Source organism: Sus scrofa, chromosome 9, assembly GCF_054392235.1.
Source record: "Sus scrofa isolate SSC_HxYL_T2T_F1_AM1 chromosome 9, Sscrofa_HxYL_maternal_Yorkshire_Landrace_v2.0, whole genome shotgun sequence".
NCBI classification, from domain to species: domain Eukaryota; kingdom Metazoa; phylum Chordata; class Mammalia; order Artiodactyla; family Suidae; genus Sus; species Sus scrofa.
Window position 1 is genome coordinate 6,637,878 of NC_139391.1, and position 24,727 is coordinate 6,662,604.

At 64.9% G+C, this 24,727-nt stretch overlaps 3 protein-coding genes across 41 annotated transcripts in view; 2 read left to right on the forward strand and 1 right to left on the reverse strand.

The window, feature by feature from the left end:
* Nucleotides 1-5,916, forward strand: part of RNF121 (ring finger protein 121) — a 99,254-nt gene extending 93,338 nt beyond the window's left edge. For all 3 annotated transcript variants that reach the window (XM_003129616.5, XM_005653662.4, XM_005653660.4), the window contains 3 exons: nucleotides 2,318-2,451; nucleotides 3,041-3,142; nucleotides 4,698-5,916. In XM_003129616.5, the coding sequence (XP_003129664.1) occupies nucleotides 2,318-2,451; nucleotides 3,041-3,142; nucleotides 4,698-4,818 (357 nt within the window). In that variant the 3' untranslated portion in view covers nucleotides 4,819-5,916. The remainder of the gene's footprint in view (nucleotides 1-2,317; nucleotides 2,452-3,040; nucleotides 3,143-4,697) is intronic.
* On the forward strand, nucleotides 5,565-10,239 carry IL18BP (interleukin 18 binding protein). 2 transcript variants are annotated; one of them, XM_084975114.1, is made up of 6 exons: nucleotides 5,565-6,258; nucleotides 6,430-8,274; nucleotides 8,631-8,837; nucleotides 9,422-9,545; nucleotides 9,623-9,770; nucleotides 9,871-10,239. In XM_084975114.1, exons 2-6 carry the CDS (start codon nucleotides 8,247-8,249, stop codon nucleotides 9,934-9,936), a joined length of 573 nt encoding a protein of 190 aa, XP_084831240.1. In that variant the 5' UTR covers nucleotides 5,565-6,258; nucleotides 6,430-8,246; the 3' UTR covers nucleotides 9,937-10,239. The 2 variants fall into 2 exon arrangements, with proteins under 2 accessions (XP_084831240.1, XP_084831239.1); XM_084975113.1 differs by having other exon boundaries at nucleotides 9,961-10,239.
* Nucleotides 10,240-10,437: 198 nt separating this feature from the next.
* The window catches only part of NUMA1 (nuclear mitotic apparatus protein 1), a 70,918-nt gene continuing 56,628 nt past the window's right edge, over nucleotides 10,438-24,727 (reverse strand). For 10 of the 36 annotated variants that reach the window (XM_084975046.1, XM_005653665.4, XM_084975021.1 and 7 more), the window contains 18 exons: nucleotides 24,245-24,402; nucleotides 23,861-23,978; nucleotides 23,671-23,788; nucleotides 23,246-23,386; nucleotides 22,188-22,310; nucleotides 18,474-21,833; nucleotides 18,001-18,042; nucleotides 16,602-16,670; nucleotides 15,968-16,078; nucleotides 15,666-15,884; nucleotides 15,388-15,545; nucleotides 14,075-14,321; nucleotides 13,107-13,335; nucleotides 12,457-12,593; nucleotides 12,019-12,195; nucleotides 11,731-11,847; nucleotides 11,423-11,614; nucleotides 10,438-11,139 (listed from right to left, as the gene is read on the reverse strand). In XM_084975046.1, coding sequence (XP_084831172.1) covers nucleotides 11,128-11,139; nucleotides 11,423-11,614; nucleotides 11,731-11,847; nucleotides 12,019-12,195; nucleotides 12,457-12,593; nucleotides 13,107-13,335; nucleotides 14,075-14,321; nucleotides 15,388-15,545; nucleotides 15,666-15,884; nucleotides 15,968-16,078; nucleotides 16,602-16,670; nucleotides 18,001-18,042; nucleotides 18,474-21,833; nucleotides 22,188-22,310; nucleotides 23,246-23,386; nucleotides 23,671-23,788; nucleotides 23,861-23,978; nucleotides 24,245-24,402 — 5,728 coding nt within the window. In that variant the 3' untranslated portion in view covers nucleotides 10,438-11,127. The remainder of the gene's footprint in view (nucleotides 11,140-11,422; nucleotides 11,615-11,730; nucleotides 11,848-12,018; nucleotides 12,196-12,456; nucleotides 12,594-13,106; nucleotides 13,336-14,074; nucleotides 14,322-15,387; nucleotides 15,546-15,665; nucleotides 15,885-15,967; nucleotides 16,079-16,601; nucleotides 16,671-18,000; nucleotides 18,043-18,473; nucleotides 21,834-22,187; nucleotides 22,311-23,245; nucleotides 23,387-23,670; nucleotides 23,789-23,860; nucleotides 23,979-24,244; nucleotides 24,403-24,727) is intronic. The other 26 variants (XM_084975047.1, XM_021062426.2, XM_084975037.1 and 23 more) reach the window with 3 other exon arrangements.

Sequence of the window (24,727 nt, forward strand, 5' to 3'; positions counted from 1 at the left end):
CTGACAGCGACGCCGGATCCCCGACCCACCGAATGAGGCCAGGGTTCAAACCCACATCCTCACCCATACTAGTTGAATTGGTTTACGCTGTGCCACCAGGTGCACTCCTGTGATGTACTCTGGATGCATGTGGGAAGAGGTAAGTCCGTGTCCTGTTCTGTCGTCTTGATTTGTCCCTCCTGGGTCACGTTGCAGATTCCACAAATACGTGACAGATGGTATTTCTGCTTCTCTTCCTGACTGACTTCACTTGGTGTGATCATCTCTCTAGATCCATCCGTGTTGCTGCAGACGGCATTATTTTATTCTGTTTATGGCTGAGTAGTATTCCATTGTACACATGTCCCGTCGCTTTTTTATCCGTCCGCTTGATGTTGTTACTGTAATCGGCTCTTTAGACATGACGCTATTGTACACGTAATCAAGCGCAGGAAAAGCGTAAACAAAACAGCTCGGTGCCCTGGGAGAGCAGTGACCTATAACTCATTTTATTGGGATGCGGTGCCTCAAGGGTTCGCCTTTCATTTATGTTCTCTAAGGAAAATTTGAGTGGAGAGAAGCAGGCGACAAAAAAAAATCACCTATAATCCCGATACCAAAACATCACCAGCGAGAACATTGTGGACACTGCCTTGGGGCGTTTCGGTAGGCTCGGGCCTGTCTTTCTGTGTGGCATCCAGCTTTGAACCTTGTTTTTGACGCTTAGGTTGCGGCTCAGCCTTCAGTGTCCAATCCCTGGAGTGGGTACCGTCACTGGTTGAGGCGTTCTCCTAGTGTCAGTCATTTAGGGTTATTTCCATTTCTTTGTTTGGGGTTTTGTTTTTTGTTTTTGGCATTGTTTGCTTTTATTTGCTTACTATTTTTTTACTTTGGTGAAATACATCTAACAGAAAATTTTAGCCGTTTTTAAGCACATTAATTGCATTTATAGTGTTGTGCAACTATCACCACTGCTTGGCTACAGAATTTTCCATCGTCCCCCAGAAACTGCCCATTACACTGCTGCTCCCCATTCCCCCACACACACTGGCTACCTCTCAGCTCTTTTATGAAGTTGCCTATTCTGATACTTTATGTAAGTAGACTCAATGTTTGCCCTTTTGTGTCTGACGTATTTAGTATAATGTTTTCAAAGTACATGCTGCATGTTGTAGCATATGTACGAGAACGTTCATTGCTTTTGTGACGGACAGGCATTTCATTGGGGAGAGTGAGCTCATTCTTTTGTTTATCCACTCTTATGTCGGTGGATCCCTGGGTCGTCTCTGTCTCTTGGCTCTTGGCGAGTAGTGCTGCCGTGAGCGCTGGTGTGCGGGTGCGTGGTCCGGCTCCGTTTTCATCCTCTAGGGTGTAGGTACCAAGCATGGGATCGCTGTGTCGTGTGCCAGTTTGGTGTTTCCCTTTTTGCGGGATTGCCAGACTCTTTGCTCCTTCAGTTATAAATAGTGCTTAAAGTGAGTGTCTGTACACATGAAGCTTTTTGGATGTTCCTGCTATTTCTTTAAATTCCTTAAAGTGATGAGTTCCCATCGTGGCCTAGCAGTCACAAACCCAGCTGGTATCCATAAGGACACAGGTTCGATCCCTGGCCTCGCTCAGTGGGTTAAGGATCTGGCATTGCCAGGAGCTGCGGTGTAGGTCACAGACACGGCTTGGATCCTGCGTTGCTGTGGCTGTGGTGTAGGCCGGCATCTGTAGCTCTGATTCGACCCCTTATCCTGGGAACCTCCATACGCCACAGGTGCAGCCGTAAATAGACAAAAAATAAAAAATGAAATAACTTGTTAGGGTGAAATTAAGGGCTTCACTTAATGGGTTAAATGGCGTGACTGTGTGGGACCTCACGCCACATGCTCCTCCAAAGGGTTGAACCTCTTTTGCTGCTGCCACAGGTGTCTGAGGATGCCCTTGTCCCCAGATCAGCGTGGCACGGGCCGTTTCACTGTGTTGAATCTTGGAGAAGAGCTGTTGCCGTCTCTCATGGACCTGGAATTGGCTGCAGGGTGGCTTGGCTGACGTAGCCCCAGACCCCCAGCCCTGAGCCCTTCCCCCTCCCGTTCTCACTGTCTCTGAAGCGGACCCAGCCTGGTCCTCAGGTCCCGGTCGATCTGACTTCCCAGCCTGTCTCTGGTCTGCTCCGTCCTCCCCCCGTGCCCAGCAGCGATGAGGGCGATCCGGTTTAGGAGGTGCCCTGAGCTCCGGGGCCTCCCCCGCCACTTCCCTCCTCCCGTCTCTCCAGAAGGCCTCAGACCTCTGCCATCCCTGCCCCTTTGATTCTCACGTCTTTCCGTCTCTTCCGTCTGCTCTCCTCTCCCAGTTCTACAGCAAGTCGGGCATGCCCACCAAACACCTCTCGGACAGCGTGTGCGCCGTGTGTGGGCAGCAGATCTTTGTGGATGTCAGCGAAGAGGGCATCATCGAGAACACGTACAGGCTGTCTTGCAACCACGTGTATCCTGCCTGGCGCTCCGGGCCGCGTCTCTCCTGCCACGTGCACGCTGCCCTCGGGCGGGCTCTGCCGTCGGGGCCTTTGGAGGCGGGGCGGTCACGGGAGGAGGCCTTTGGGGGAGGTGCTCCGGGAGGGAGGCCGACCCGGGGGGGGGGGCCGCGGCAGCCTTCCGCGCCCCCACAGGGAGGAGCCCCTCCTCGTGAGCCGTGTTGGGAGGCTGGCTGGTCAGAAAGGGTCAGTCACGGGGTCTGTCAGGGGGGAGCAGCCGCTAACCGGCCCCCCGTTTCTGAGTCAAGGCCCCGAATAACACGTCTGCTCTTTGGCATGGCCTTGCTCAGCCCCGTTCTGCGCCGCGGGTTACCCGCGTCTTGCCCCATGACGGCCTAAGACGGGGCTCCTTCTCCCGTCCCCTGTGGGGACGAAGGGTCAGAGAGGAGGGAGGGCCTGCTCGCGGTTGCGGTTACAGAGCCAGGATGCGGGGAAGCCGGGCCTCGGGCCTTCCTCCAGGGCTGGCGCGCTTCTTTGAAGAGCGGCGTGGGGCCGGAGCGCCATGCTGGCTGCCCACCGTTTCCCTTGACCGGTGGTGCTCAGATTCCATGAGTTCTGCATCCGCGGCTGGTGCATCGTGGGAAAGAAGCAGACATGTCCCTACTGCCGGGAGAAGGTCGACCTCAAGAGGATGTTCAGCAACCCGTATCCTTTGCGGGCTTCTCGCTGGGACGCGGGCGCCGTGGCCGCGCGGTGGCCTGGTGCCTGTCCACCCACCCGACTCCGGGCCGGGGAAGCCAGGGCAGGACCAGCCGCCCAGCTTCTGCTCATAGGATCCCGCAGGGTACTCGATGGGCGTAGCAGCTCCCCTTTACTGCCTGCCTGCCTGCCTGCGCCTGGCCCTTTTGCTCCTGGTATCTGACTCGGTTCTCTAGCGCGTCGGGACCTGTGATGCGCCCTCACTCCACCGGGAGGCAGTTGAAAGGTTGACTGGCTTGTTCAGGGCGGGACAGCTGAAGAGCGCCTCTGACAAGTGGGGCTGGAGGCCGCTCTGAGCCCGCGCAGGGCCTGCCAGCTGCAGGGATGGGAAGGGATCTCCTGTGCCCGTCTGCTCTGAGCCCGGGGCCCGGCTCCTCGGAGCTGCCCCTCCCTACCCGCCAGCTCACCTCCGCGTCCCCCCATCGCCTGTCTGGGAACGTGCCCGCCCCTTCTCCGGTCCCCCTCACTTCCCCTGGAATCCAGGGACCTCTCCCAGCAGCCGATTCTCTATGTCAGGGTTCCCTGTCCCTCAGACCCCAGCTGGCCTTGTGGGGCCACTGTGTCCCCCATGAGGCTCCTTGCCTGGGGCTGGTTCAGGACCAGCTACGTAAGTCCATGGTTGAGCTGAGGGACAGGGCTTCCCTGGTTCTCGGCGGGACTGGGCAGCTCTTTCTGATGCCTTGGAGGGATTCACCACAGTCTCGTGAGGCTCAGCGCGTGCTCCCCCAGCGCTGGCTGCCCAGGCTCTTTCCAGACGTCCATCTCCAGGACCACTTGGCCTCAGTAGGGCTGGTGCTTCGTGTCCTTGGGTGGGAGTCTCTGCCAAGGGTTATCCCCTGTGGCCAGTCTGTCGCTCTGCCCCTCAAGATGCAATCCCTTTCTTGACCTAGGACACTTAGCATTTTTGGGGGGGGAGGTTGGTCACTTTTGGCCACCCCATGGCACCTGGAGTTCCCAGGCCAGGGATCAGAGCTGCAGTTGTAAACTAAGCCACAGCTCCAGCAACACTGGATCGCTGACCCACTGCTGGGCCGGGGATCGAACCCACGTCCCAGCAGCTCCCAAGATGCCACAGCGGGGACTCTACCTCCCATTTGGGACATTACGTGAACCTTCGGAGGCACCTTACCCCACTCCTACCTCCCTGCAGCCGTGGTCACCACTGACTATGGTCTGGGGCTGTGCCCCTGAGCGCAGCAATCCCACCTCAGAGTGGCTTACGCGGGGCCCTCTCTGCATGTTGGTCACGGAGGGCTCCGTACCCCCGTGTCTGTTCCAGCCCCTGCACTGGTGCCCGGCCCCCGCCTGCTGTCTGGGTTTCGCCCTGTGTCCCGACATGGGGAGCTCCGGGAGTGGAGGCTGGGCTCTCTGGCGAGCGGCGCCCTCTCCTTGAGGCCGATGCCCGTGGCGCGGCCGGAGAGCGCAGGCAGACCCTCTCCCCGTCCCCCGATGGGTTGTAGCCGCCGGAACACGTCGCCTCTTTTCCTTAATGCGCCGGCAGCTGGGAGAGGCCGCATGTGATGTACGGCCAGCTGCTGGACTGGCTTCGCTACCTGGTGGCCTGGCAGCCCGTCATCATTGGCCTGGTGCAAGGCATCAACTTCGTCCTGGGCCTGGAATAGTCAGGGAGGAGGGCTTCCGCCCCCGGACCTCGGGGCGCCCCCCGCCGCCGCCGGGAGGACTCACGGGGCAGCTGGGCCGCTCAGGGCCTCCGGCTGTGACGGGCTGGGGAGGGTACGACGGAGCGCCAGCCAGCGGGGCTGTCAGCAGTGGGGGCTTTTTAAAAGAAAACTATTTTGATGAATATATTTAATAACCTTTTTTATTGTGGAACCTAGGAATTGCCCCACTCTTCCAGGCCTCAGCCTCCCTGCTTGAGCAGGACGGGCTCGAGCCAAGGCATTTTTGACGGCAAGGAGCCGCCCCAGCTCCGCCCGGGGCCCAGCCCCTCCCCTTCCTTCCCCCGTGGGCTCAGGCCCGGTGCCCCCGAGCCTGGGGGAGGGTGGGCTCCGCGCCCTCTTCCCCGCTCCCATCCCTGGGCCAGAGGCCGCTTGAGGCAGCGGGGTCGGGCCTCTTCCAGTGAGGGAAGCCCTGGGGGCTCGGGATTCACGGTGGCTTTGTTTGGGGCGTGAGAGCAGCGCGGCAGCGGCCTGGGGAGCCTGGCCCGAGGGGGGCTGTCCTGTCCTCCGGAGAACAGAGAGCAGGATCTCTACGCAGTGGGGCCTCGGGGGCTACCGTCAGAGCCACGATGGAGGGCCGCTTGTGCAAGCAGGTCCTCTGCCCAGAAGTGGGGACACGTGCCAAAGGCCACTGCCCCATCACTTCCTTCCCTGAAAGCCCGAGCGAGAGCATGTGTGCGCCCGCGTCTGTGTGCGCGGCCGAGGGACGGTGACAGAGGCGCCTTCTTCCTGTGGTGAGTGTCCCTCAGAGCTGCCAGGGGATTCCCAGCCCCGGGAATATCGTTACATCAGCCTTGGCAGCCGGCCCTGGGCCCTGCCCAGGCCTGGCAGCGTGGGTGGTGGTGTGGGTGGCCGGAGGGTGAGACCCAGGGGAACTTGGGGCCTGAAAGGAGGCCCCGGGTCCTGGGAGTTGAGCAGGAAGCGGGGGCAGATGGGCCTCGCGCTCGGGTCCGTGGTCGCCGCGGCCTCAGGTGCCACCGGCCGGCATCGGGTGGGTCCTGTCCGCCGTTCTGAATAAAGCTCTGTGAGCTGGGCTGGAAAGCTGAGCACCCCGCCTGCCTTTCTTCTCCCACCCCTTCCCCTCGGGCCTCGGGGGCCTCGCCTTTGTGGCGGCCTTCTGCTGTCCCCCGGGGCCTGGGGGCGGCCGGCCCCGCAGCGTCCCTCGTCGGGCTTTGTCCTGGGGACGGTCCTCCCCGCCTGAGGTCAGGGCCCTGCCACCAGCCCCCTCCCATGGGTCGCTCTCCACCCTGGCCTCTCTCACCCAGATGTGGCGTCCCCGGCCCCCGCTGCCCCTGCCAGCGGGCCCCTCCTCAGGGCGGGGAGCGGGGAGCGGGGACCGGGGTCATTGTCCCACGGTCGGGCCTCTTGTTTGTGTCGGCTCCCGCCAGGGCCGAGGCCAGGCTGCCCGAGGCGCCCGCTTCGTGCTCCCCGGTCCCGAGTCCCCTGACCCCCCAGCGGCCCACCTCTGACCTCGGGACACAGGCAGAGTCCTTCTCCTCTCCCTCGAGTTCGCACCCTCCACCCAAAGGTCTGTGTGCCAGGAGCCCCGGGCAGCCTGGCCTCCGGACCTCACTGCTGGAGACACGGGTGCTCCTGGGAGTTTGGAGTCGGCCGGGGAGGAGCTGGGGAGGAGCTGGGGTGATGAAGATGTCAGGGCCTGGGGAGGAGGAGCTGACTGTGTCTCCTTGTCTAAAATAGGAATGAGTCTGGTTTTTCCACACGTACCAAAAAACTCCTTGGGGAGTCCCCATCATGGCTCAGCAGTAATGAATCTGACTCGCTTCCATGAGGTTGCGGGTTCAGTCCCTGGCCTTGCTCCGTCGGTGAGGATCCGGCGTTGCCGGGAGCTGTGGTGTAGGTCGCAGACACGGCTCGGATCTGGCGTGGCTGTGGCTGTGGTGTAGGCCGGCAGCTGCAGCTCCTATTTGGCCTCCATATGCCGCGGGCGCGGCCCCAGAAAGAAACCCGTGCACTTTCTGGGGGTTCCAGCCGATGATGTTCCTGATGCCGCTTCCAAACTCTCTTCCCGCTCCCGGCCTCCCTGGCTCTTTTCCCAGCATCCCGGCCTCCGGAGCCCCCGGGTCCTGGCCTTCACACTTGCTCTGTGCTCGCCACGGGTCCCCATCCCGGGCTTTCTGCCTCCCTCGCCTCCCCTGAGCCCTGCCGGCGCCGGGCACGGCCCGCTCCCCTGGGAGGCGCCAGCGCTCAGGCGCGTGTGCCCGGTGCTCGGCTTGTCTGGGAGCCTCCTGCCCAAGCCGGACGGGCCCTCCGTGTGGTCTCCGTGCGGTGGGTCCCACGGGGCCAGCGGTGGCTGAGCCGAGCCACGGAGCTTCAAGAGGGGGTTCGGAAAGGCAGGCCCTTGCGGGCTGCTCGGGAGCCGGGTGGGGGCATCGAGGCCTCCGGACGAGCTGGAGCTGCAGCTCCGGCCACGGGGCTGGCGTGACAGAAATGGGGGCCTGAGAAAGGCCGGGCTGTGGACGGCGGCTGCGACGCGGAGTCGGAGACGGTCGGAGCCATCTGCCCTGGGGTCCCCAGTGCCCGGGACGGTGTCCGCTCGAATACGGTGTGAGTGTGAAGGAGGAAGCAGGAGGTCTGTTCACGCAGAGGAGCCAAGGCGGACGCCAGGGTCCTGACCGCTGGCTGGGACAGAATTCTTGTGTGAGAGGCTGCCATGAGGTCACGCCCTGTGGCCCGGGGACAGTGGGCTGGAGAGCGGGGCGCCCGGGAGGTAGTGTCAAGGGCCCCGGCCACCGCGAGCTCGGGCCGAGGAAGAGGTGCAGGTGCAGGCGCCTCAGGGACCGGCCCGGACTGTTGTGCGTGTGTCCCTTCTCCTGGTGGCCGGAGCCCGTCCGGGATTCCCTGGCTCAATAAAAGTGAAAGTGAAATGGCAGGGAGAGGACAGCGTTTTCCCAGAAGATTGCACCCTGCCTGCCCTTCCCAGAACCGGCCCTGGCAGTGGAGAGGGCTCTGCTCCCCTGGGTGACCAGGTGAGTCTCTGGTCCTCTTGGGGCCTCCGTGTCCATCCCGTAGTGAAGGGTCACATGGGACCAGGGGCCAGCGTGCTGCCGGGGTGGGGAAGGGCCCAGCAGGGGACGCCCCAGCCTGTGCCCGGGGCTCATCCTCCAGCTGCCAGGTGGGGCAGGTGCACAGGGCAGTGGACAGCGGTGCCTGGCAGCCCACTGAGAGCTCAGGCGTAGGGAGGGCGGTGGAGCCCACAGGAAGAAGGTGGCCACACGCACGGCTGGAATCTCAGCAAGCCGCCGAGACGTCGGAGCAGCGGTGTGTTCACCGTCTCCTCCCCCGCCGCCCCCGGAGGAGGAAGTTGTCACAGATATATAGAGCCCGGCTCGCCGGCTCCGGACACACGCATCATGACCAGGAGGCAGAACTGGACTCCAGGTGGGAGCTGGGGCTGTGCGGGCGCGCGTGCGGGCAGCGGGTGGGGGACCAGAAGGGAGCCCCGTGGCTGGCCCTGAGCGCGAGCCGCAGGCGGACTCCCCTCAGCCCCTGGGCTGTTGCCTTCAGCCTCTGCTCAGATGTTGCGGCTCTGGCTCCCTTCCAACGTCTCCCTGCGCTCCATTCAAGAGGGGCCAAGAGGCGGGGCCGGAGGGGCCCTTTGCCCCTCCCACTCCCCGGGCAGAGCCCAGGAACCTCTGCCAGGCCTGCTGAGGCCGTGGCGCCCTCTCCAGCCAGGGCCCGAGGCAGGATGTAAGCGGTGGGACGCTGCCGAGCTCCTCTAACTCATCTCTCTTTAGCCCCCAGGCCCCTGTGGGCCCTGCTCTTCTGTGCCCACCTCGTCTCCCAGGTGGCCAGAGGCACCCCTGCGCCCCAGGCCACCGTGGTCGCCAGCGCCTCAGCCGGGATGGCCAAGGACCCCTGCTCTCTCCAGCCCCCCGCGCTCCTGCGAGCTAAGGGGTGCCCAGGACTGGAGGTGACCTGGCCAGAAGAGGAAGTCCCACTGAGTAAGGAGCAATTCTTACGGGGGCCCAGGAGGGCGGGCTGCGGGCACAGAGGCGCCCAGGGAGGGCTGGTTCCCGAGCCCCTGCCCCCACCTTCAACCCGGTCTGCTTGGCCAAGTGTTCAGCGCCCAGCCCTTGCACGCAGCCTTGTGAGTGTGCACAGGATGCGCCCCCATCAAACGGGACGGAGAGAATTCAGAAAGAAGGCACCCTGGCGGCAGGGGCTCCAAGCAGGCCCCTCCGCGGGGCGCACTTCCCTCTGGCCACCTCAGAGGCGCGGTGGCCCACAGGTGCCGCCCCCTCGGCCAGGGCTCCTAGGGTCACGGGAGCCGGGTGCTAGAGAGGGTGGTTCTGAAGAAGTCCGCTCAGGAGTCATCACCGGGACCAGGGACCTGTCCCCAGATTGCTCTCGCTCAGCCTGGGCCCCTGTAAACCACCCCACTTCCCTCCCCAGACTTGCCACTCGAGCGAGGTTCCTGAATCCTGGGGGCTGGCAGGGTGGGCCGGCCCCGCGTGGCAGGGAGGGAGGGTCTGCTCTGCGGGAGGGTCTGCTCTGCAGAAGGGCCAGCAGCCACGTGTGTCCCTAGATGGAACGCTGACCCTGTCCTGCACCGCCTGCAGCCGCTTCCCCCACTTCAGCATCCTCTACTGGCTGGGCAACGGCTCCTTCATCGAGCGCCTCCCGGGGCGCCTGCGCGAGGGCAGCATCAGGTGAGGGGTGCGGCTGGCAGGCGGGGGTCTGCGGCGGGGGGGCAGGCCCCTGACGCCTCTGCTGCTCCCCTCCGCAGGCGGGAACGCCGGGGCGCGGGGACCCAGCTGCGGCGGGCCCTGGTGCTGGAGCAGCTGAGCCCCGGCCTGCGCCACGCCAACTTCTCCTGTGTTTTCTCCGATCCTGGGCAGACGGCCCAGCGTCACCTGGTTCTGGCCCAGCTCTGGGTGAGGAAGCCGAGGGGGCGGAGGGGAGGGGAGAGGGGGCTGCGCCCGCAGCAGCTCCGGCTAAGGCGCCTTCTGTCTGTCTCTCCATCCCGCTGCTTAGCAGGAAACGAGAAGGAACAGGACTCAGCAGCGCAGGGAGGCGGCGGCCCTCCTGCCTCGGCCCTGATCCCCGTCTGCTTCCCTCCGCCAGGCTGGGCTGAAGACAAGTGTGCCCCCTGCTGAAGGAGCCCCGCCCCCCAGCAGGTCCCCTCTGCCACCATGCCGACAGGTGACCCCCAACTCTGAAGCCTGTTTGAATGGTCACCTCTTCCTTGAGGTCTACGCACTCTTGGCCCGAGCCGCCTCCCGCATCCACTCGGTGTTGGGTGTGTCCTTTGCGGGACGGTCCCAGGAAGGGCGGGGAGAGAGACCGCCTCCGCCCCCACTGCAGGCCCACGCCGGGCGCGCATAAACCTTCGGTGGTAGTGTACTGGCGTCTGCCTTGTCCTTTCTCCTTCAGGCCTCGGCCGACCCGTGCGAGGAGGGAGTGTGGGGAGGTCTGTGGCCCCAAAAAGGCCAGGAGAAGGGATTTGAGAGCAGGGAGGGCCCAGCAGGGACAAAGAAAGGTATGCTTCTCTCGAGAGCCAGAGGGCCCTGCTTCCCCCGAGAGGTCAAGGCAGGTCAGCACTCCAGGGAGAAAAATAGACTTTATTTACAAGTAATAACATTTAGAAAAGACCCATCCCTGGCCCTTAAAAACCTTCCCACCACGCCCAATCCCACCCCAGTGCGAGTCTGGGGAAGGCGGGGAGGGGGGGCGCGAGCTGTCCCCACCGAGGCCCAGGGCCCGTCTCTCCTGGAAGAGAGCACCCTTTTGGGCAACTGTGCCCTCAGGGGGATAGGAGCACCTGTAGACGGCATGCTCCCCTAGGCCGATGCCCGGTGCTGGACTTGAAGAGCGAGGGCCCTGACTCAGCCCAGCCACCAGGAGTAGCAGGGACCAGGGCCTGCTCCTCCAATGGTCCCTCTTCGATCCGGAGGCCGACAGGGACACTGGCGGGGCCAAGGACCCAGCCACTCATAGTCAGCCTCGAATCCGGTTGTGATGGAGAAGTGACTCTGCTCTAAGACAACATCAGGGGCAAGGTGGGGAGAGGACCCAGACTCCTCCGAGGCGCCGGGGCCAGCGCTGAGGACACGTCTCTTTACCTGGCCAAGGTCCAGGTACCAGCTGGGGCGTGGGCAGGCATCACTGTCTCTACGGGTTTGGCCACTGGGCCTGGGAGCTGAGAGAAGGCACTGAAAGGGACAGGAGGAGGAGGACCAGGCAAGGGCAGCATCCGAGACACAGGTGGGGCCGCTCACTGGTGGCGGCTCTTTAGTGCTTTGCCTGGAAGTGCAAGAGACACGGTCAGGCAGCTCAAGGAGCCGGGAAGACCCGCCCACCCAGGACCAGGCTCTCGCCTTGGCGCCGCCTTGGACAGCCACCCTCGGTCCCCAGCTGCTGGCGGTGCCTGCGCAGCTCTGAGTGGTCCCGGGAGCCGTGTCCTCCCACTCACGGCAGCCACCCCCGCCAGAGCACCGGCTCTCAGCCCGCCCCCTCCCACAGTTCAGCGCGCCCTGCCTGGGAAGCGGCCTCGGGGGTGGCGGGGGCCCCAAGCCGAAGCCTCCACCTTGCCCTTGGCCCGAGGGGTGGCAGCGCTGGCCGTGGTGGTGGCGATGCGAGGAGAGCGGCGGGTCCCACTGCGGGTGCTGGGCGAGGCCTTGGATGGCGCTTTCTTGGAGGCCGCCCTCCGCAGAAGGCTGTTGCCCAGCTTCTTGGGCGTGTTGAGGATGCTGAAGGCCATGGACTGGCGGCGGTCAGCCTGGAGGGAGGGGGTGTCAAGCGGGGGGAGCCCCCCCCGTCCTCCCCAGGCCACCCTGCTCTCCAGGGCTCCGCCAGCCAGGCCCCTGCGGGGTCTCCCTCCAGCCCCCAACCAACCTGTTTAACAACAGCTGCAGCCGCTTTCTTCTGGGCCTCAGTCGTGCTCTGTCTGCGCCCCTCGTGCCTGTCCCGGGGGGTCATGGGGCGCGGGAAACAGCTGGTGGCCTTCTTAGACTGCGAGGAGAGGGCCGTTAGGCAGACAGGAGGGCAGCGGGACAGCTTCACCTCCAAAGCCAGGCTCTCAGAGCTGAGTGGCCCTCGTCCAGACGGCACCCACGCCGCCCCCTCCCCCTTGATGGTGGCCAGGCTGGGCCGGAAAAGCACACGGGAGCGGACGCCACCCACCTCGGGGGTGCCAGGGCCCTGATGGGACTCCGAGGAGACCCGTTTGCGCTGCTGCCGGGTGGTGATGCCGGCGCCCTCGGCTATCTGGGTCGGCTGCATGCTGGCTCGGCGCAGGGTCTCCCGGGGGTCGCCGGTTTTTATCTCCTCGTCCGTGATGGTGGGCAGGCTCAGGGAGGGCTGTGGGGTGGGGGGAGAGGTGAGGGGGCCGCAGCAGGCCCGCCCCAGAGCGCTGGGGCTCCCTTCCCTGCCCCCGCCCTGCCCGATGACCACCACCAAGACCTCTGGGAGCCCCTGCCCCTCACAGCACCTCCCCACCGGCTACTTGACCAGAAGCAGGCTGCCCTCCTCAGCAGGCAGGCCCGGGCACTGGGGTGGGAAGCCAGGGGAGGAAGGTGAGCTGGCAGAGGCAGGTGCCAGGTGGGCAACCCCAGTGCTCACCCTGGACTCCAGCGGGTAGCAGGTCTTCAGGTGGGGGGGGCACACCCGGTTGCGCTGTTGCAGCTCCGCGATGCGGTTCCAGTCATCCAGCTGCTCTGGCTCATCCTGGCATGTGCCCACGTAGAAGCTGTTCCTGCCTGGGGAGGACAGGGAGACGGAAGCCACTGGGGCTGGAAGGCCAGGAGGGGACGGTGGAGGCAGCCTCCTGCCGGCCTCTTCCGCCACCGCTTCTTCCCCCACCCCTTGGACTTCAAGCCAGGCACCCCAGGGGCCTGCTCCACTCAGTGCTACAGAGCCAGCAGAGGGGCTCACAGACACTGCCATGGACACTGCCTCGCTGCTTCCTCCCTGGGGTTACAGGCAGAGGCTGTGCCACCCGGAGAAACGAAATGGAAGGCCAAGAACCGATGATGCCCGGGGGCTCCAGGAAGGCAAGTGCCTGCACGAGGCATCGGAGGAGGAGCCTGGAGGACTCCTGACAGCAGCTGGGCATCCCAGGCCCCTCGTGTCAGCATCTCTGGCATCCAGCCTGACGTCAGCCTGACTGCCCAGCAGAGCCCCGATGGACAGGTGCGGGGAGGAGGGGCAGGTGACATGCTGGAAGGGACCCGGCCGCCTGCCTTGGGTTTGTCCAAGAGCCTGTCCCCTACCTGGAGGAGCCCCGCTGGACACCCCAGCCTGAGAACGGCGAGCAGAGCTGCGGGTGGTGGGCCGGTAGCCAGGCAGGCTGAGCAGAGCCGAGTTGGCATCGTCAGGAGAGCCCAGGCGGGCTAGAGACTGGGTGGAGGAGGCCGCTCTGGGGCCGCCCTGGGACGCAGGGGCCGACCGCGTGCTGTAGAAGGAGGAGTTGGCGCTGTCCGGCTCCTCCACATCCAGCTTCTGGAAGAGAGGGTGAATCTGCTACGGCGCGAGCAGGACGCCCTGGAGAGAAGCCTCCCCAACCCGAAGCACCTCGGATCCCCTCTGCAGGCATCCACTCTGCTTGGCACGGGGTCCTTGGTGGCGCGTCCGCAAGACATGGGCCTTGTGGCCAGAGTCCTGCACAAGGGGCTGAGGTATCAAGACTTCCCGCCCACTTTCCCACTGAGCCTATGAACAAGGCTGGGAGGGAGGGAGGGAGGGCAGAGTGTGTGCATCAGAGCACTTTGGAAGCACGTGCACAGGAACAGGGCCACGGGCCCACAGGTCACCAAGCAAGGCAGTGGCGAGGCTGGGGCGGGACCCCACGTCTCGTGAGCTCGTCAGGCGCACAGCACCGTGTCTCCAGCCCCAGCGCCAGGGCCCCGACCCTGAGACCTCCTCCTTCCTCCTCTAGCAGCGCCGCGCCTCCTGCCTCCTTAGGACACGAGGAGCGGAGCCCCAGCCGGGCCAGCAGCCCCCCGGGGCAGCCAGCAGGGGGTGCGGGGAGGCCCTGCTGGGCTGCAGCCGCTCCACACTGTCTCCTGCAGCCTGCGCGGGGCCGGGAGCCCTGCCCCTTGCCACGAGAGGCCTGAACGGCAGCCCTGCTAGGGAGCTCAGCCGCCCAGCCGCGGGGCCGGGCCGTCAGCGCTGCCTGCCTCTCGGGGACCCGCGGGAAGGGGGCCCGGAGAGGACGCGGGCGCCCCGGCCAGCGGCTGACCTTGGTCATGGTGATGTTGATGATCTGCGTGGTGCGCCGGCGCGCGGAGCGGGTCTTGCGGCCCGAGTCCAGGAAGACGTCGCCCAGGGAGTCCAGGCTGCTCTCCAGCGGGGGCTGACCCCGGGCGGGGATGGGGGTGAAGTAGAGGCTCTCCAGGGATTCTACCTTGGGGGGCAGGCGCTGGGAGACAGGGGAGGCTGGCTCGCCGGGGATACTGGTGCCATCGGGCTGGGTGCGAGGCAACTTGCTGTGGGGGAAAAGCTGCTGACGGGCCACTCCGGGGCAGGCGGGCAGCCCGTCCTCCTTCGCTCCCAAGGAGACTGGGTCAAGCCCCCAGCGTCTCTGGTTCCCCAGAGCTTCCGGGGAGCACCCCTGGCCTGGGCCCCGCCTTCCGCCCGCCAGCCCGGGGGCCCAGCCAGGCCGCGGCTCCTCACAGTCCTCATTCCTGGCCACTGCCACGTGTCCACTGCCACAGACGGCTCCCCACCTCTTGCACATGGTCCCCAAGGAGCAGCCTCCGCCCAGGCCCCCGGGCCACACACACGGGTGCAATCCCACCTCCTCCTCCTGCCAGACCCTGTCCAAGAGGCCACTCTGCTCCCACGCCCTGCCTTGCCCTCGCCCTCGCTCAACGCAGCCTCTGAGACAGACACAGAGTGGGGACCAGCAGGGACCCGAGCCCGGCGGCCCAGGTTCAAGGCCAGCCCCGCCATGGTGGGAGTCAGGGCACGAGTGCCCGCTGCCCCTGGTTCCTCTGCCTCGGAGGGCTGGGAAGGGATGCAGGAGTCTCTGAGGTGTTCACAACAGCGCCCGACGGGTCTAAGCATTTAACAAAAGCAATAAACGTGCTTGTGTGAATTCGTCCGTCTCAGCTTTTACCTCACCTGGAGATGCTTTCTAAGATGCCAACCTGACCACGTCCGTCCCCAAATGCAAACCTTTCCAAGGGTCCTCAGTGCCTTCAGGGCAGGTCTCAACACCAGCCTCCCGCAGTGGGGAGTCCAGCTGGCGCCAGGGGACCTGGGCCGAGCCCCCGACCTGCCCCGCCGGGCGCTTTGCTCACGCTCGCCTCTGTCCACTGGACGCACACAGACAGTGTCTCTGAGGATGGGCAGCCCCAGGGAGCGCCTTGGGCCCACTCCTGCCTTTTCACTCCCACTGGGCTCTCTACAAGCACCTGGCCCAACCCCGCTAAGAGGACGAGGGCCAAGGGCCCCCATCTTCCTCTCACAGCCCCAGTGCCCAGGACCCAGCGCAAGGAACCGCAGACACTCGGCGGACACCAGCCCGAGGGAGGAAGGCGGCCTCCTGACCTGGTGACGGTGAGAGGGGTCCCCTCCTCACAGCTCAGATCCAGGCTGTCGATACTCAAGTCCAGCTGAGGCTTGGTCTGGGGCTCCCGGCTCTTTAAGGTGTCAGTCGCCACCTGGAATCTGCCCAGGTCCCGAAGCTGCTGGTCGGCGTGGGCGACCTGGAAGGAGAGGGCGGGCAGGGCAGGCCCAGGACAGGCGGGCAGGGCAGGCCCAGGACAGGCGGGCCCGGGGGCCAAGGCGACGGAGGCGAGGGGGAGCCTGTGCAGCCAGAGCCTTACCTGGGCCTCCAGGCTGCGCACCTGGGCCGTGAGGTGGCGGCAGGTCTGCTCCGCCTCCTTGGTTTTCAGCCCAGCCTGCTGCAGCTCCCGGCCCAGCCGGTCCGCCTCGGCTCGCAGCTCCTTGTTCTCCGTCTGCAGCTGCTCCAGGCCCCGCAGCTGCTCCTGCAGCTCCTGGTTCTGCTGTTTCTTGGCATCATAATGCGTCTTGGCCTTCTCCATCTGGGTGGGCGGCAGGGTGGGTGGGTGGGTGAGGGGGTGGCGGCAGGGTGGCTGCGCAGGCAGGCGGGCAGGCAGGCCCTCACCTGCAGCTTGTAGTGCTCGGCCGCCTGCTCTTTCTGGCTCAGCTGGGCCTGCAGCTCGCTCAGCTGGGCCTGGAGGCGCTGGACCTCTTGCTGGCTCTCACCTCCCTGAGCCTGGAAACACCAGAAAGGCTGATTAGGGCCGCTGGTGCCAAATTCCTTTGCACCTAACTAAGAGCTGTGAAGCCTGGTGCTGCAAAAAAGCAATTATTAAACCAAAGAAGGCAACATCATTGAAAGCATTAAGAACATTAAATTGCATTGTAACCTGACCTGTCACTGCCACTGTTGCTCCCTGAGGTTCAACCGTCTAGATCAGCACGAGGCAAGTGAACTCTCTGCCATGACAGAAATGCCTGCACCTGCCCTGCCCAGTAGGGCGGCCACTAGCCACGCCTGGCTACCAAGCAGCAGCCAGTGTGGCCAGTGTGGCCAAGGAACTGAACTTCGTATTTAACTAAAATAACTACCTGGGCTAGTGGCTACTGCAGCGGACAGTGAAGGTCTGGGGTTGGGAGCCACGCCAGTCTTCCCTCGAGAGCGCCCAGGGGCACAGGCTGCCAGGCCTTAGCGAGCACCTCCCCTCCCCGACCCGGCCCAGGCAGGCCGAGGGCAGGCCCAGCCCCAGCAGCCCCACCTTCAGCTTCTGCTGCTGCACCTTGCTGGCGTGGTCATGGTCCGCTAGCTTCTTACTCAGTTCTTCCACCTGGGCGGGGAGGGGAAGACAAGACTCAGGGGGCCTCCCCTGCACGTCCAGACACGTTATGGGGTTGCCCCAGACCCGTCCCCAGTGCTCCTGAAAGAAGAAACTCGGGTCCTTTCTCTGGCCTCCCACTAGGGAAAGGCCTGCACCCCAGGCTGGCTGGCAGGACCCAAGTGAGGTGACCCATAAGCAAAAGCTGCCAGAGCCACCTGCCCCAGCTCGCCTGCATGCCCGCCAGCAGACAGAGGCCTGCCGGACCCCTGCAGCTGCCAGAGATTCGAGAGCTGACACCTCACCACCAGCCTCCCGGTGCCCGGAACCCAGCCCCAAGCCACCTGGGCACAGGGGACGCAGTCTGGAACTCCAGCGGACACACCCGAAGAATGCCCATTCCTCCCCCTTCCAGAAACTGCCAAAGCAAAAGCCCAGACTCGCAGATCCCTTCCCACTACCCAGCAGCCGTTAAGGTTGGTGTGAGCAGCACGGCAGCAGTGAACACGAGGTCAGGCTGCTGGGAGACGAGAGCAAGGGCAGCACCCCGAGGGAGGAAAGCGACGGGAGGGAGCGAGACGGCCACAAACACTCCTGGCTCCTCCGGGCCCTCCAGGAGCTCAAGCGCCATCAGCAGAGGCAGGCACGGGCTCCACTGCTAACTGTTTGCTGTTTGGTCGGACTTCCCCTCGTCTCAGGCTCTCAGGCTCCTCGGGGTGGGGGCACGGGAGGAGGGGAGGCCCCCCTCCTCAGCAGGCCCGAGGCCACAGGCTGGGAGGGGGTGGAGGCAGGTGCTCCCCCCTAAATACCAGCTCAACAGCCTGGACGTCTAGGGCGGCACAGAGAGACCCTGGGAGAGCAAGGTGGCCAGGGCTCCTGACACCTCCATTTCCTGCTCAGGGGACGACCCCAGAGACCGAGCTCACAGCCCCCTGAGCTCCAGGGCCCACCCCGCACGTCGCCTCTCTGGCTTCTGTGGGATCCCGTGTGCGTCCCTGCAGCTGAGCACCCAAGCTCGAGGCAGCACGCGCAGATTTGGGAAGCCCAAGGCCTGTCACCGGTCCCGACATGGGAGAGATGACACCGACCCTGCCCCCGGTCCCCGACAGGCAGATGGAGATACAGAAGGGTGGGGAGGCCGACCTGGGATGGGTGCGCTGGGGCCCGAGAGAGGGCCCGCACCGCACTCCGGGGCCGCCTGGGCCTGGTTCCACGGCTTGACCCTGCCCCCTTCACAAACAGTTCACAGCAGGAGCCGGCGGAGGCAAGCTGCAGCCGGGGGCATGCACCGAGACTGTCACCGCTTAAGCAGCCAGCACTTAGCCAGGACCTCAGGCATTACCTGCTTAGTCTGCTCCCTCTGAAATACCTCTAGCTGCTCCACCTGTGCGCGGGGAGGAGCAACGGAGACAGTGAGATGGGGGCCAGAGAGGCACCGGCCCTGCTGCCAGGCCGGCCTCACCGAGGCTCTCATCTTTCCCCCAAGGAACCAGAACTTAGGAATTTCTGAAATGTCATCGTGGCTCAGTCCAGCCCCCAGCGGCTCGTGGGGCCTCCAGTGCAGGTGCCTCCTCGTGGCCTCAATGGGCTGGTGGCCTGCACCTCCTTCACATCCTGACTCCGCAGGGGCAGAGCTCTCGGGAAGGGGAGCTACGGCTACATTCTGCAGGACAACGGAGGGCACGGGCTTCTCCCCCGGTGAGGGGGGACGAGGCGCTCGCGCTAACGAGAGCACCGGAGGCCCAGGGGCGCAGAGGGACCAACTCCCCCTCTCCGCGCTGCTCTCTGCGGGTGCAGCTGAGCCGGGGGCCTCACCTGGGCAGTGAGTTTCTGCCTCTCCTCCTGGAAACGCTGCCTCTCCTCCAGGACCTTGACCTTGGCACCCTCGTACTTGGCAGTCATCACCTCCAGCTCCCGGGCAGTGCTCTGCGCTTCGCGCTGCATCTCAGCCAGACGGGTCTCAGCGTCAGCACGCACAGCGGCCAGCTCTTGACCATACTTCTCCCGGGCCTGGTCCAGCTCCACTTCCAGAAACTGCCGGCCGAGGCTGGCCCGCTCGCCCAGCCCCCGGTTCTCTTCCGCCAGCAGGCCGTGAGCCTTCTTCAGCATGCTCAGCTGCTCCGCGTAGCTGGCCTTCTCTGCCCGCAGCTGCTGGGCCGCTCGCTCCTGCTCTGCCACCTTCTGCCGCAAGGGCACCAGCTCCCCAAGCTCGCGCTGAGCCCGCATCAGCTCCGCCCGCAGCCCCCCGGCGGCCTGCTTGCTCTGCTCCAGCTCCTCCCGATGGCGTTTCTCAGCGGCTGCCTGCTCGGCCTGCAGCTGCTGGCACAGGTGCTTGGCGGGCAGCAGCTCGCTCAGCAGGGCCTGCGTGCTGGTGTGCTCGAGCTGCAGGGCGGAGAGGGCCTGCTCCTTCTGGAAGAACTTCTCCTGCCAGGCCTTTAACTCTTGCCCCAGCTCTTCCGCTCGCTCTGCCTGCGAGGCCAGCTCCTGCCGCAGGCTCTCGGAAGCCACCCGCTGCTTCTCTGCCTCCTCCCGGAGGGTCTGCACCTCCTCCCGCAGAGCCGAGCTTCGTTCCGCAGCCCTGGCGCTGCTGCTGGCTGTCTCCGCCTGGAGCAGGCGCAGCCTCTCCTCAAGCTTCTGGCTCTTCTCCGACTCGGCGGCAACCAGCCGCTTCAACTCCTTGCTCTCGCCCTCCTTCTCCAGCACTTGGCGGTTCAGGATGGACACCTCCTCCTCCAGGCTGCTGATGAGGCTGCTCTTCCGCTCGGCCTCCTGCTGGCCCCGCGTGACCTGGGCCTTCCACTCCTCCTCGGCCGTGCTGTGCTCCTGGGCCTTGGCGCAGAGGGCGGCCAGCTCCCTCTGGGCTGAGGCTAAGGCGTCCTGAGTGCTCCCCAGCTCCTGGGCCTTCTGCTCCAACTGGCCCCGCAGCGTCTCCAGAGCGCTGGCCCGCTCGGCGTGGGAGGCGCGCTCGGCCTCAAGGCTGCGCTCCAGGCTGGAGGCCTTCTCCTGATGCTTGCGGACCTGCTGCTCCAGGCTGCCCACCTCTGCCCGCAGGACCTCCAGCTCAGGGCCTTTTTGCTCGGTCTTTCCAGTGGCCTCGGACTGGGCTCCCAACCCAGGAGCATTTTCTCGGCCGGCGGTCCCTGGACACTGCGGGGGCGCCTCCTGTTTCTCGGCCAGCTGTTCCCTCAGGTGCTCCACGGTTTGCCGAAGGTCCTTCAGCGCTGCCCCCTGGGCCGCCTCCTGCTCGCGAAGCTGGGCCAGCTCCTGGTCCTTGCCTTCCTTTTCCCTCAGGGCGTGGGCCAGTGCCTCCTGCAGGGCGGCAAACTCCACCCGCTGCTCATTGAGGGCGTTCTGCAGCCGCATCTCAAGCTCCGCCTTGGCGGCCTTCTCCAGGGCAAGGTCGGCCTGAGCCCGGCCCCGCTCCTGGGTCAGCCGCGCCACCTCCCTCTCCTGCTGCCCACGCTCCTCCTGCTGCTGCCCCTGGCTCTCCATCAGCGCAGCCCGCAGCCTCTCCAGCTCGCTGCCCATCTGCTCTGCCTCTCGCTCCATGGCCTGCAGGGCCGCCTGCGTGCTGCAGAAGGGGCGGCCCTTCTGCTCTTCCAGCCACTCTGACTCTCTGTCCCCTGCCCTGGGCGGCTCCTGGAGCAGCTCCCGCGAGGCCGGCTCCTGCTGCTCGCCTGCCTTGCGCACCAAGGCCTCCAGGCGGGCCACCTCCTTGCTGGTGGCCGCCATCTTCTCCTGCAGAGCGGAGAGGTCGTCTGCGAGCTTCTGGGCCCGGGCCTCCTTCTCCTGGACCTGCTGCAGAGCCCTGGCCAGGCTGGCGTGGAGCTGAGCGAGCTCGCTCTGCTGGCGGCTTATCTGGAGCTCGCTGTGGGCCTCGATCCCTGCCACCTTCTCCTTGGCCTCCTGCAGCTCCTGGCGGGCCTTCTCGCACTCCTCCTTCAGAGTCAGCAGCTGTTCCTGGACCATGGCGCCGTACTGCGCCTCCTCCTGCTGGCTGTCCTCGTAGCGCTCCCGCCAGGTAGCCACCTCCTTGGCGAGCTGCTCACACTCGCTCTCAGCCTCGCGCCGGGAGGCCAGGGCCTCGGCCAGCTCCTGCCGCAGGGCTTCTGTCTTGGCCTGATGGGCCTCCCCGAGCTGTTGCAATCGGGCCTCCAGCCCCTTGCGCCCAGCCTTCTCTTCTTCCAGCTCCTTCTGTTCCTGCTTGCGCTGCTCGGCCAGGCTCCGGGTCTCGGCCTCCAGCCTGCAGATACAGCGCTGCTGCTCCTCCAGGGCGCCCGCGGCCCTGCGCGTCTCCTCCTCCAGGCGGCCCTGGCTGACCTTCAAGGACTCCTCGAGGGCCCGGACCTGCTCCTGGACCATCTTCTCGTTCTCAGTCGCTTTCTGCTGCTCAGACCTCAGCTGGGCCTTCAGTTCCGCCACCTGGGCCTGGGCCTCACACTGCTCCTGGCGGGCCGCCTCCACGCAGGCGTGGAGCTCCTCCACCTTCTGGCTCAGCTCGGCCTTCTCCCGCTGGGCCTGTGCCACCGAGGTCTGGGCGCCGTCTCGGGCCTCACTGGCAACCTGAAGCTGCTGCTGCAGGACCTCCAGCGCAGCAGCCTTCTCCTTCTCCAGCGCCTCCAGCTGCTGGCGGGCTGCGGCCCGCTCCTCGGCCACGGCGGCCAGTTGTTGGGCGTGCTCTCGCCGGGCGGCCTCCTGCTCCTTAGCAGCCTCCTCCCACTGCCGCTCCTTCTGCTTCAGGCTGCTGCTCAGCTGCTCCACCTGCTGGCGGAGGCCCTGCGAGGCCTGCTCCTGCTGCTGGAGGGAGTGTGCCAGCTGCGCCTGCTCTGTCTGGGCCTGCTGCTTCAGGCTGGCCAGCTCCTGATCCCGCTGCTGGAGGGCAGCGTTGAGGGCCTCGAGCTCAGAGGTCAGCGCGGCCGCCTGGGCAGACAGCCGGGCCCCCTGCGCCTGAGACGTCTCCTCCAGTTCCTCCTTGGCCCGGCTGAGGCTGGACAGGGAGCCCTGGAGCTCGGCAATCAGGCCGGCCAGCTGCTGCTTCTCCTCCTCAAAGTGGCTCCGCTCAGCAAGTAGCTTGGCCTCCCGCTGGCTCCGCTCGGTCTCCAGCGCCTCCACCCTGGCCTGGAGCTGAGTGTTATCTGCAGCCAGAGTGGCTGCCTCTTGCTTGAGAGTTTCCAGCTGGTGAGATAAAGAGACAAGTGGGCATCAGCATGACTCCTCAGTCCCCTTGGCCCCTCTGGGGACTGAGATGGTCCAGGAACCTGAACATGATGAACATGGCTCCACAGCACCCCAGCAGAGCCCCCGCCTGCACCCCAGCACAAAGATGCCCCCACATGCACCTCAGCACACACAGCCCCCCGCCTGCATCCCAGCACAAAGACACCCCCACATGCACCCCAGCACAAAGAGCCCCCACCTGCACCCCAGCACAAAGACACCCCACATGCACCCCAGCACAGAGCCCCCGCCTGCACCCCAGCACAAAGACACCCCCACGTGCACCCCAGCACACAGACCCCCTCACCCTACCTGCAAGATGTCGCCCAGCACCTCACCCTTCTCCCGGGGTGGGTTCTCCCGCAACTGGGCCAAATGTTCTTCCAGCTGTGAGAGTTTTCCCTGAAGGATTTCATTCTTCTCCTCGAGGCATTTCTGGGAGTAAACAAGAGCCCCCGTGTGAATAGACGTGCAAGAAGCGGCAGACGAGCACACAAGCCCCAAGAACAGCAATAGAATCTGGGACCCTATCGCCTGGCTACCAGGACCACCTCTGGCCCTCACCCGGGGGAACGGGCAGAAAGCAAGGATCTAGGTCCACGGGAGACCCGACTTCCCAGTCCTGGTGCCAGAGGAGGATTAAGTCAGATGACCTGCTGCTGCTTCTTCTCCAAGGCTGCCGAGTTTATTTCAAATGTCCTCACTGTACACCCTTCCTCCGCCACGCTCTGGCTCTCAGAGTATCCAAACCCCCACCAGCTTCAAAACATCCTGACCATCTGAGCATCAACGGCAGCACGGCCACAGCAACCCCATCCCCTTTGTCCCACTGGTCACTAAGCGTCTACAATGACCAGGCCCCGTGCTGGCTGCGTCTCTGACGTCCTAAGCCATCCATCGGACTTGGGAGGTAGCAACTACAAGCCCTTCTTTACAGAGAAAGCATCTGAAGCCGGATGTTAGGGGCCCTGCCCCAGGGCTACGTGGTTCTTAGTGAGCGGCAGAGCTGAGCTCTTCACAGCAAAAATAACCACAGCGAAGTCACTGAAGGCGCACCAGCGGGCAATGCGCATCAAGTGCTCGTATGCACTGGCTTACCACGGACACCGAGGAAGCTGCCCAGGCTTTTTCCCATTTTAGGGAAAGGTGCTTAGAGAGAAAGAGGGCAAGAAACTTGTGCAAGGTCTTACCTTGTGAACAGCGGACAAAACAAGACTTGCGGGTGGACCAGCCTGAGGCCACTAGAGCACGCTACCAAGCCCCAAAGCGAGGGCAGGGTAGTCCCCAAAGGCCCCACGCGGTAGAGCGTACACGGAACCGGCTCCGAGCGTGGCTCAGATGGTGGCCCTGACTCCCGAAGGCAGGGTTACCTTGTCCTGCAGAGCTGCGCCGAGCTCCTTCTCCAGCTGGGCCTGCTTCTCCACCCACTCCCGAGAGGCCTTGCTGTGCTCGTCCGTCAGGTCATTGAGAGCCCCCTGGAGCTGCTGCAGGTGACTGGCAAACTCCCGCAGCTGAGAGAGACGAGAGGGAACCCCCGTCACCCAGGGGAAAAACTGCCAACACCACTGCTGACGCCCACTGATGTCCGGGGCTGGATGGCTCCCAGCATCCTTCCAGCCCTCCTCGACCGAATCACAACTAACCACACCTCCAACTCAGGACCACAAGGCAAACCTCAGGGGCCTCGGCCGGTCCGTGACAGCAGGAGGACTCTCCTCCACCCGCTTTGGGGAACCGTCCAGACTAACTCAGCCCAAGGGGCTTGCAGGAGGGCACCAGACCGGCCACTGCTGACCTTAAAGGAAAGGTCCCCGTTCTCCTCAGAAAGCTGGTTAATTTTGCGATCCATCTGGCCCTTCTCTGTCTTCAGGTCCTGGCACTGCTTCAGCGTTTCATGGAGCCGGATGGTGAGGCTGCGAGGGAGGGGGGCGGTGAGAAGAGCGCACCCCTGCCCCGGCGGCAGGGGGCGGCAGGGAGAACCGTACCTCTCATTCTTGCTACGGAGCTCCTCGAGCTCTCCGGCCTCCAGCGGACTGGCCGCCTGCTTCTCGTTCAGCAGAGCCAGGCGGTCGATGCGCTGCTGCATCACGGCTATCTGTGCATCTGCCCGGAGGACGGGAGGGGACAGGAGAGTCCGTCCGCACAGGACGAAGGGAGAGGGAGGCAACAGGCACCCAACCCCAGGGAAAGCAGGGAGGCCGGCGAGGACAGGGCCTGCTTCCAGGCGGTCAGCTCGACAGGCCCAGGGCTGAGCTCCAGGCTCAGGCGCCGGCAGAGGGCCACGCCGCAGACCAGCCCCGCAGGTCCCCGGACAGAACTCCCAGATGCCGCCCCTTCTCACCCAGCCACCAGCCAGCCCGGGCACCCACCCTTCTCCGTGAGGAGCTTGCGGTTCTCAGCCAGCTCCAGCTCCAGCTCGTCCCGGTTGTTCCTCTCGTCCGCGAGCTGCTTCTTCAGCCGCCTCATCTGGAACTGCGGCGTCTGCAGGATGTCACCCATGGGGGAGGCTGGAGAACCTGAGAGGAAGCTGCAGGAGGAGACGACCCAGAAGCCAACGTGAGAGCCCAAGACGGGGGCGCTGACGTGACCGCCAACAGGCAGCGACACACAGCCGGGCTCCACGGATGTGAGCCCCGGCCGCCAGGCCCGAGCGCGTGGCTTCTGTCCACAGTGCCACCTCCCGCCTCGTGCCATGACTCTGAGAAAACTCTCCTTTCTCCTTTCTATCCCCTTACCCTCCCCTCCACCGCCAAAGCAGACGTGCATTCTATGAAGTTCCCGTGGTACCGGTGTGACCTGTGGCACGGGGTCGACCTTCGGCCTGGGAACTTCCACATGCTGCAAGGGCGCCC

Excerpts from the sequence above, each read along its gene's own strand:
- IL18BP (XM_084975113.1), top strand. The coding sequence starts at position 8,247 with ATGACCAGGAGGCAGAACTGGACTCCAG. Across the intron at positions 8,838-9,421 it reads AGAAGAGGAAGTCCCACTGA|ATGGAACGCTGACCCTGTCC; the intron begins GTAAGGAGCAAT and ends GTGTGTCCCTAG. Across the intron at positions 9,546-9,622 it reads CTGCGCGAGGGCAGCATCAG|GCGGGAACGCCGGGGCGCGG; the intron begins GTGAGGGGTGCG and ends TCCCCTCCGCAG.